This window comes from Protobothrops mucrosquamatus, unplaced genomic scaffold (assembly GCF_001527695.2).
Source record: "Protobothrops mucrosquamatus isolate PMUCROS unplaced genomic scaffold, P.Mucros_1.0 scaffold_198, whole genome shotgun sequence".
NCBI classification, from domain to species: domain Eukaryota; kingdom Metazoa; phylum Chordata; class Lepidosauria; order Squamata; family Viperidae; genus Protobothrops; species Protobothrops mucrosquamatus.
In genome coordinates, this window is record NW_015386274.1 from 1,684,211 (window position 1) to 1,694,604 (window position 10,394).

General features: G+C 46.1%; 1 protein-coding gene across 3 annotated transcripts in view; it reads right to left on the reverse strand.

Annotated features, from left to right (window-relative positions):
* BCLAF3 (BCLAF1 and THRAP3 family member 3) overlaps positions 1-10,394 on the reverse strand; it is a 66,407-nt gene that overhangs the window by 13,005 nt on the left and 43,008 nt on the right. For all 3 annotated transcript variants that reach the window (XM_015825330.1, XM_015825337.1, XM_015825324.1), the window contains exon 9: positions 6,169-6,283. In XM_015825330.1, the coding sequence (XP_015680816.1) occupies positions 6,169-6,283 (115 nt within the window). The remainder of the gene's footprint in view (positions 1-6,168; positions 6,284-10,394) is intronic.

A 10,394-nucleotide genomic window follows, 5' to 3' on the forward strand; every position in this document is an offset into this window, starting at 1 on the left:
ATCTCTGCTTCCTCTGCCAAGACGTACCATTCCTCAAGTTGGTGTGGGTCCCCTCGGGGCAGGCAAGCATCATATAGGTCATAATTTAGTCCGTCTTTGAAATGGCTAAGGAGGATGTCTTCTGGCCAGTTCAGTTTGCTGGCAATGGCCCGGAATTCTTGTGTATATTCAGCTACCGGTCGTTTGCCTTGCCTCATCGTTTTTATCCTTTCGCGGGCTTTGTGATCAGCCAGGGGGTCCTCAAATCGTCTTCTCAGGGAGGACATAAAACGGTTGAAGTCGTTGAGCTCTGGGGCATTGGAGTCGTGCAAGTTCACCACCCAATCTGCGGCCGGCCCGTCTAAGGCAGATTGCACAATCCGGATACGGGCTTTGTCGCTGGGGATGTCCTGCCCGTATTCCTCCATGTAGCTGAGGACTTGGGTTAGGAAAAATCCCAAGCGTGTTGGCTCCCCTTTGAATTTCACCTCCAGCGGCGGACGTCTTTGAATGGATCGGTGCCTTCGTTCTTGGTGGTAGTCTCTTCCATTCAGATTTCCATCTGTGGTTCGGCGGAGAGTGGGGACTACTGGATCAGCAGATGTCCCCGGGGCTGCAGGTTCCACTTCCCCTTCGTTGTCTCTCCCTTTGCGGCTCCAGGAGCTGGGGCGGGCGTAGGGCTCAGGATTCTCCTCTCCTAGGGAGCTGAGAGCTCGCTTCATTAGGTCAATTGCTTTCTCTAGGATCCAGCCCGAGTACGGTGCCCAGCTCCCTTCCTCTTCACTTGCGTGCAGGGATTTCTCCATCTCCTGCTTCCATTCTGGTTGTTTGGGCCCCCGTCTCAGAGTCACCTTTCTTGATTTCTTTCCCCACTCACCTTTCTTTCCAGCGTCCATTGACCACCGAGGTTTGTGGTCCCGTGTCTCCACCACCTCTTCTCCTGAGGATTCTGACCTCTCAGATCCCGACAGCTGGCAGGGTTTCAGCCGGGGCAGCGGCTCCCTTTCCGGGGAGTTTTCTTCCTTCCTTGCTCCACTGTCTGACATGGTAATTTTTGCAAAGTCCCCCAGCAAGGGTCTTCCTTCCAGGTGGACTAATTTTGCAAGTCCTGTCTAATGTAAGGACCCACCCCACTTTGCATCTTAAGAAGACAGAACTCCTGGAATATTTCTTCCAACAGGCATTTTTATTAAGAGAAAGCTGGATGCAGGCGTTCTAGATAGGACTTGGGTCCAAGGTCTCCCATTCAAGGTTTTAAGGGATCCCCCATTAGCCACACCCCATCACCCCCTCCTCCCAACGACAATCCCAGGCATTACATTCTCACCCCCTTTTCCTCACTGCCGGGAGGAGACTTCAGAAAGGATTACATGAAAGCTAATGACCCCCATTGTTATTGTTAGTCCTTTTGGTGATATCCACATCCAGTCCCTTTGAAGTAGGCTGAAGGAAGTGAGGGCCATAAAGCCCCTTTGTTCACCCCCTTCCCTTCATCGTATGACAGAATCCAGAGCAGGCAGAAATGCAGTTTTTCATAGTTGATAACTAGAGATGGAATATATTTGGATTCTGACACTGGGATTCAACTCAAGATATCTCACACAAGTTGTCATCAAGTGCAGCATATACCATATATAACACTGTCCCCACTACTATTCTGTATACACTTAAACCCACTCAGCCAGATAATCACAAGGAGTGGATATGGATACAAATTCAAGAGTAGAACTCCATCAGCTACCTCCTCTACATGGATGACATCAAGATGTAGTCTCTGTGTGTGTGTGTGTGTGTGTGTGAGAGAGAGAGAGAGAGAGAGAGAGAGAGAGAGAGAGAGAGAGAGAGAGAGAGAGAGAGAGAGAGAGAGAGAGAGAGAGAGAGAGAGAGAGAGAGAGAGAGAGGTAGTTAAGACAGAGGGGTTGAGCTCCCAGGAGACCACATAGCAGAGTGATTTGGTATCTGTCACGCCTAAACCCAAAGACGACACAGCAAAATCCAACCAAGTCCAATCCTTTATTTGCTTATACCTAATGGACAGAATCTTGCCAAACTAAAATTATAAACTTTGAACCTACTAGATATATCCTGAGATTCTAGGGCAGTGGTGGCGAATCTATGGCACGGGTGCCAGAGGCGGCATTCAGACCCCTCTCTGTGGGCATGCGCGCCGTTGCCCCAGTCCTAGGCCTTCAACTGGGTTTTATAAAACCTTTTCGCTTTAGGCCTCCGCCGCCGTGTGCAAAAAAAAAAGGTTCAATCAATTTCAACTTCTCTCGGGAAAAAAAGATCTTGCAAAGTTGGAATTGATTGATTGAACTTTTTAGTCCCACCCAGTCTGCCTTTACCACCGCAGCCACGCCCACCCAATGGGCCACACCCACCCGGCACTTGACAATGCATAGGTGGGTTTTGGGTTGCAGTTTAGGCACTCAGTCTCTAAAAGGTTCGCAATCACTGTTCTAGGGTATGGCTACACTGAAGCTCTTCCCTCCCCTTCTATCTATCTTGGGACTGTACAACCTCTTAATCTGCAGAATTTGTAGACAACCCCCTTGCCCAAGGCAGGAATTCTTATTCCATCCCAGACAGGTGGTTGTCCATTCCTTTCTTGAAAAGCTCCAGTGTTGAAGCACTCACAACTCTGGGAATATAACAGTAAGAAGGCACTCAAACACACACTACATAGGATCCGTGGTGCAAACAGGTCTCAATCCAACATATAATGGCAGGGTATAGAAGCAGGCAGGAACAGGATAAATTGAATGGCATAGCATACAGGAACATCTGCACAATAGATATACCAGACCCTCCCAATCACAACTGGGAGATTCCACATAAAATCATGGAGAATAACAGGGCTAACTAATATCCTATGGCAGGGCTTTTCAACCGGTGGTTTTCAAGCGGGGGTGGGGAATGATGCTTGGCAACTGATTCATATTTATGACGGTCACAGTGTCCCAGGATCACGTGATCCTGTTGTGCGACTTTCTGACAAGCGAAGTTCATAGGGGAAGCCAGATTCGCTTAACAACTGTGTGGCTAATTTAACAACTGCAGCGATTCACTTAACAAATGTGGCAAGAAAAGTCATAAAATGGGACAAAATTCATTTGACAAATTTTTAACTTAGCAACATAAATTTTGGGCTCAATTGTGGTTGTAGGTTGAGGACTATCTGTACACCCACTTACCACACTTTTACTGGGAAACTTGTGCCTGTTTCTCTGACATTAATCTTTGCACTGTTCTACCCCCTTCTCTCCTTCTGGTTGATTCAAAGAAGCTGATAGGTGATTGCAGGGGCTTTGGAGGGGGGGTGCGGCTTCTGCACTTGAAGTGGGGGCATGGGGGGTGTTAGGGTGCTAGTTGGCTATCCCCCAAAGATTCCCTAACTTTAAAACAGCTCTTGGGTGGCAACAGTTACCCAGCACGAGGGGCTCAGGAGAAAGAGATGCCGGCAATGCTAACTCCCAAAAATGAGGGGCTCAGAGGCAGCTATAAACAGGGGAGGCAAGGGGGGGGGAGAAAAAAAGGAAATCAAACCTGATTGACAGGGAGCATAGTAACCCTGCCCCTACTCCGCAGAGGACAGATCCCCATCATCCCCAGCTCAGCAGGGCTCTTCCTGCTGCACTGTTGCAGATAAAGGGGGGCTCCAATGAGGAGGAGGTGGAGGAAGAAGATTTAAGCAAGCTTAGCAACCGGAGTTGGGGTCCCCTCACAAAAACAAACATGCTTTGTGGGTAACCACCCAGCATGACAGAAGTGACCAAAACCTGCTGCAACCACCCAGCAGATGGGGAAGGGGATAAAAACCATACAGCCCCCCCTGCCAATTCTCAACAGAAATGCTCACGACAACGAAAACCTCGGACAGGGGGAAGAGCGCAGGCAGGCGGGCGTCTTGCTCGGCTGGTGGCTGGGGGGGGGGAAAGGAGGCAGCTTCACACTCCCCAAATGCTGCCCTCTCACAAAAGCAGGATGAATACTCCAAAAAACGACCAGGAAAAAAGGTTAAAACAGAAGAGTGTCTCTTCTGAACAAGATAAAAAAAAAAGATCACATCCGCATCCAGCTCTTGGGGGTGGAGTGGGGGATTTTTATTTTTTGCCTCGTTTTGCTCTTTTAAAAAGACCGCCCCTCCCAACACCAGAAGTCGCGCGCCATTACCATTCGCCTGCTGCGCCCCCCAGACTTAAATCCCTTCTTTCCCTTCCTTTGAAACAAACAACCCCCCCCCCAAATCCTCCTGTTCCTCCCTTCTGAATTATAATGAAAGAAAGCCAAGTTTTTTCTTTTGCGGTCTTTACATATTTAAATTACTAGAAGGAAGTGGGGAAGCAAACCATCACGAGACACTCTTCTGTTTTAACCTTTTTCCCTTGTCGTTTTTTGGAGTTTTCATCCTGCTTTTGTGAGGACAGCGTTTGCGGGGGTGAAGCTGCCCTCTTCCCCCCCCTCCCCCCCAAGTCACAACTGAGCAAGACGCCTGCCCGCCCGGCCACTCTCTTCCTCCTGTCCTAGGTTGTCGGTGTTGTGAGCATTTCTCTGTTGAGGATAGGCAGCGGTGGGGGGTGTTTGGTTTTTATTCCTCCTGCCTGTCTGTTGGGTGGATGCAACAGGTTTTGGTCACTTCTGTCGTGCTGGGAGGTTACCCACAAAGCATGTTTGTTTTGGGGGACGGGATCTGTCCATCTGATCGGCGCTTCTTCTGGGCTGAGCAGACGTGCCAGGATCAGCGCCGGGCTCCAGCTGACTGGCACTTCTTTGGGGCTCAGCAGAAGCGCCAGAATCAGCACCGAGCTCCAGCTGGAGCCCGGCACTGATCCTGCCGACAGCCCCAAAGAAGCGCTGATCAGCTGGAAAGCGGCATTGATCCTGGCGCTTCCACTGAGCCCCGAAGAAGCGCTGATCAGCTGGAAAGTGGCACTGATCCTGGCGCTTCTGCTGAGCCCTGACAGCCCTGAAGAAGTGCTGATCAGCTGGAAAGTGGCACTGATCCTGGTGCTTCTGCTGAGTCCAGAAGCGCCAATCAACTGGAAAGCGGCACTGATCCTGGTGCTTCTGCTGAGCCCTGACAGCCCTGCAGCTCCAGAGGTCTCTCACTCAGGCTTGTGCGGTGCTGCCACCGGTTCAGCTCATTCCCTTCCCCCGTTACCACTTGTCTAGAATGGTCACGTACCACCTGCCAGGTGTCAATGTATCATCGATGGTACGCGTACCACCAGTTGAAAAGCCCTGTTCTATATAATAGATTTGGAAATTCATAAGGGAAAAAAAATCTTGTTGGCAAGGATAATCATGTTTACTGTTATTAAGAGGAAGAGATGATTATAGGTGCAAGAAAAGAGGACTATTAGGAACAAACAAATGTGGTTGCAATCATGAATTTCATTCTTGTCAACAGTTTTTTTCAAGGAATCACTGTATTTCACTTTCTAAAACCTGATAGAACCTTCCTTTTATTGAGCTAAATAGAAAAAGTCGCTAGAACTGCTAATTTAGCCTGTTTCTCAAGCTGACTGAATGAAAACAGCCAAACCATTTAAAAAAAATTCTCCTACTCTGCTTCCCTTTCCATAATCCCACATTGTTTTTCCAGTCTATGTCTATAGATTCTTTATCTGCAAATATTATGCCTTTCTGCCTTATTGTTTGAAATTAAAAATAATAAAATCTATAATCTAACCCAATTTACTCTGTAACAACTCTTTTTAGGGTGCAAATTATTTCAAAATGTGACACACAATTTGAAGTTTTTTTGGTAGAAGGAAAGATATGCAATGCAACTAATTCTGTATTTTCTGTATAAAATCTTGTCAAGTTCATTTTTGTAGCTATTTTTGAACTGTTCACATATTGTCCCAGAAAAAAATGGAAAAAACTCAATATATTTTTTGCTCTGTGACACAATATGCAAGTAACTTAACTTCTGCATTTTTTTTTCAAACTCTCTAAAACTGAAAAGAGTCTTTGCCTCTTGCTTTAAAGATAACCCATTATTAAATGATAAATTAAAAAAGTTTTATTTAATTGTATTTATAATTTGCCCTAAGATTATAGGAATCTGGGCAGTGTATAATAGTAAATACAAACAAAGCTACAACAAAAACATCACAACGAAAGCTCGGTCAAAATAAATGGAATTGTGAAAGTATTGTACATAACTAATTCCTAATAACTTACCGTGTATGGTTTCCTAATAAATTTTCTGAAAGGCTGACTTGGGAATCTTGGTGATTTCTGGTATTTATATGTTTGAGCATTCTGAAGCTTTACAAAGCTACTATCCTGTGCATGCCTAAACAACAAAATATTTCAGCTTTTATCAATTTAAATAAATATATTTAAACTGGCACAGTAATATAAAATTTAAATCAAACATAATTTATGAAAACTTTGATAAACTCAACAGTCATCTGATATTTCTAACAAACATGCTAATCATAAAGTATCTTTGCTCATACAATCTTCCATATCTTGAGACTAAATACATTATTTGGAGATTATCAAGCACCATTAAGTATTTGTGCAAAAACTACACTATTTATTCTCTTCTGAAAGTTCAATTTATAGTTCAATGTAACGCTCTAAAATGATCTGTTTTAGAAGATTAGTATTTTCTAATTATTCAATATCTATCAAATTATTGCATATTAAGACATTATAGTACATCTTTATCCATCTGAAATTAATCCAATCGTTTTAGACCAATTCAGTCATGTCCATTAGACCAAAGCTGTTCATGATCAAGTCTGACCCAAACATTCCATAAATACAATCTGAGAGATTAGTGATTCAAAGAGACACTATAGTTATTCAAATATAATATAAATGCCAAAACTCCTGCCAAAATGTCAAATTAAACAAAATATGCTTTTGGATGAACTTCTAGTTTGGAAAGGAACTGAAAAAGGGTGGCAGCCACCAGCAATCTTTTTCTATGGCCTCATAAATAGAGAAGTTAAATGGATATGAGCTCAACAGTTTTGGCAATTCATCTTGTAAAAATAATGGTTCATTTTTTAAACACATTTAAAGCATAAATTTTAATGACAGCCACTTTACCATATTAAAAATAATTTTGTTCAAAATTGTGAATAAAAATATAAGACATTCAATAAGGTAATTATCTTAAATTTATTAGGTAAAATGAAACAAAACTAAATTCCAGGAAACTGATGGTTGATAAAATGGCCTGCATTCTGTAGACACATGGCAAATATTTACAGTGAAAAATGTAAAGCAGTGGATGCCAGTGTCAAAATTCAAACGCCACAGCAAATCATAAGAATATCTAACAACCTAATAAACTAATTCTGAAAAAAGGTAGCTCTGGCTGTGCTTGATATATAATATAGCATCTGCCAAACAGACACGGAATGATTGTATTCCTCCTAGTATTGTTTTATACTGAAGGATAACCTGGATTCAAAAATTATAGCTAGATGGCTTGGTACTGGGAACTCTGAATGTGTAACAAAGTTTATTTAAATAATGAATGATCTGGCCTGAGTGTGGGTGACAAATATATTATAGAGAGCAAAGAATGACCTATAGTTTAGCAAAGAGCCGGTTTACCTGGTCATTCATCGTTCAGAACAGCTTTGCCAGACAGCATTTTGCTAATATTATGGCTGAAGATAAGCTATATTTTCTGCTAGTGTTGTGTAGGCACAGCTATTTGGAATGTACATGTTTTGAAGGCTATGTCGTGGAAAGGATTTTACATTAATTAAACTGGCTTATAAAATTCAACTATGGAATAAAGATAATTGATAGCAAATTGTTTGTCTGAAAGATGGTAGCAGTGCAGCAAAACCAAAAGCTAAAAGAGATACACATATATGAAACATATTTGCCAAGGGCATTTGAATGACTGGTTAGCATTTTTCACAATATAAGGATGTAACTAGGGCAGACGTGTTAAACCCAATTTCATTGAGGGCCGCATCAGCATTGTGGTTGCCCTTGGGGGCCAGGTTGGTGTGGCTGGGGTGGGTGCGGCCTACTAGGTGGGTGTGCCTGGCATGGGCATGGCCTACTGGGTGGGCATAGTCATCTCGATGTCACTTGTGTCAAGGGTGCCTGTGCAGGCCTGGGGTGGATCCGAGGGTCTCCGGCGGAGGGAAGGTGGGACTGGGGCGAGTGCCAGGGCATTGTTCACTGGAGGAGCCTCACTGTCCCTCTCAGGCTGTGCAAGGGGGGGGCTGGATGGTGGCACTGGAGGTCAAGCGCTCAGCCCAGCCCCTTGAGCTTCCACAGCACTGCCTAGCCCAGCCGCACTTCCCCAAGGGGGCGCCTCCTCAAGGCTACTGTGCTTGCTCTCCTTGGCCAGGTTGCTCATGGTGGGTGCAGGAGGGCAAAGCATGGGTAAGAGGGAGGCCCACTTCCTCTCCATGCAAGGAGATCTGGCTTTGTAACCAAAGCATCCTCAGCAATAGGATGGGAGGCCATCAGGGAATGGCAAAAGGGCAACAGGGCTGCTGGTGGCCAAGTGTTACGGTTAAGACTTCCTTCAGGCCCTCCCTCCCACTCATTCCAATCTCCCTCCCTCTGTCCTTCCTTCCTTCCTCCCCTCCTTCCCTGCCTCCCTCCTTTTCATTCCCATCTCCTTCCTTCCCTTTCTTTCTTCCTGTTTCCCTCCCCTCCTTCCTTCCCTCCCTCCCTCTCTGTGTCCAGGAAGGGACAAGGGGAGGGGGAGAAGTTGGCAGCGCTTCTCTCAAATGACAGAATTGGAAGAGACCTTTGAGATCTTCTAGTCTAACCTCCTGCTCAAGCAGGGGACCTATACCATTCCAAACAATGGAATATCCAATCTCTTCTTAAAAGCCTCCAGTGATGGAACATCCACAACTTCTGAAGGCAAGCCTTTTCACTGGTTAGTTGTTTTCACAAGTCCTTAGTTCGAAGCTGGTTTTCTTCTTGATTAGTTTCCATCTGTTATTGCCTTCTGATGCTTTGGAAAATAGGTTGACCCCTTCTTCTGTGTGGCAGCCCATCAAATATTGGAACACTGCTATCATGTCACCAGCCCTAGTCCTTTTCACTAAGCTAGACATACCCAATTCCCATAAACATTTGTCATATGTTTTAGCCCAATGGTGGCGAACCTATGGCACAGGTGCAAGAGGCGGCACTCGGAGCCCTCTCTGTGGACACACGTGCCATTGCCCCAGCCTCACCTCCCCCCCGTGACCCCCTCCTCTCCAGCAGCCCCTCTGAAGGAGAGTCGCCCCTGAGTGTGGCCCACCCAGAGCAGCGCAGCCAAGGACATGGCAGCCAGGCAGCGTAGACAAGACTCTGCCCTCACGCACAGTTGATGCTGCAGGGTGCGGGCAGAGGGTGTGACCCCCATAGCGCTGCTGGGCTGCCTGGGCGATCTGTGGTGGGCCCTGGAGGCGGTGAGTGGCCCTGCGGGCAGGCGGGGCGGGGAATGAGGGGCAGAGCGGGGACGGGGCAGGGGGTGGAGTGGGGGCAGGGCCAGTTTTTGGGCACTCGGTCTCTAAAAGGTTTGCCATCACTGTTTTAGTCTCCAGCCCCCTACTCATCTTTGTTTGCCATCCATTTACAGTTGCAAGAAAAAGTATGTGAACCCCTTGGGATAACGCAGAGTTTTGCATGAATTGGTCATAAAATGTGCTCTGAACGTCATCTAAGTCACAACAATAGAAAAACACAGTCTGCTGAAAATAATAATACACAAACATTACATGTTGCTATGGTTTAATTGAACATAACATGTAAACATTCAAAGTGCAGGGAGGAAAAAGTATGTGAACCATTGGACTTAATAACTGGTTGACCCTCCTTTGGCAGCAATAACCTCAACCAAACGTTTCCTGTAGTTGCAGATCAGACCTGCACAACGATCTGGAGTAATTTTGGACCACTCTTCTTCACACAACTGTTTCAGTGTAGCAATATTCTTGGGATGTCTGGTGTGAATCGGTCTCTTAAGGTCATGCCACAACATTTCAATATTTATGTAAAGCCGCTGGGGGAGATCAATATTTATGTAAAGCCGCTGGGGGAGATCATTCGTGGTTTTGGGGTGGATTTCCATCAGTACGCTGACGATACTCAGCTGTACATTTCCACCCCAGACCACCCCAACGTTGCCCTTGACGTGATGGCCCGTTGCCTGGAGGCCGTACGGGTCTGGATGGGGAGGAACAGACTCAGGCTCAATCCTTCCAAGACCGAGTGGCTATGGTTGCCAGCGCCTCGGCATAGTCAGCTGACACCATCGCTGACTATAGGGGGCGAAACTTTGGCCCCCTCGGAGAGGGCGCGCAACTTGGGAGTCCTCCTGGATTCGCGGCTGGCACTGGATGACCATTTGTCGGCCGTGACCAGGGGGGCGTTTTATCAGGTTCGCCTGATCCACCAGTTGCGGCCTTTTCTGGACC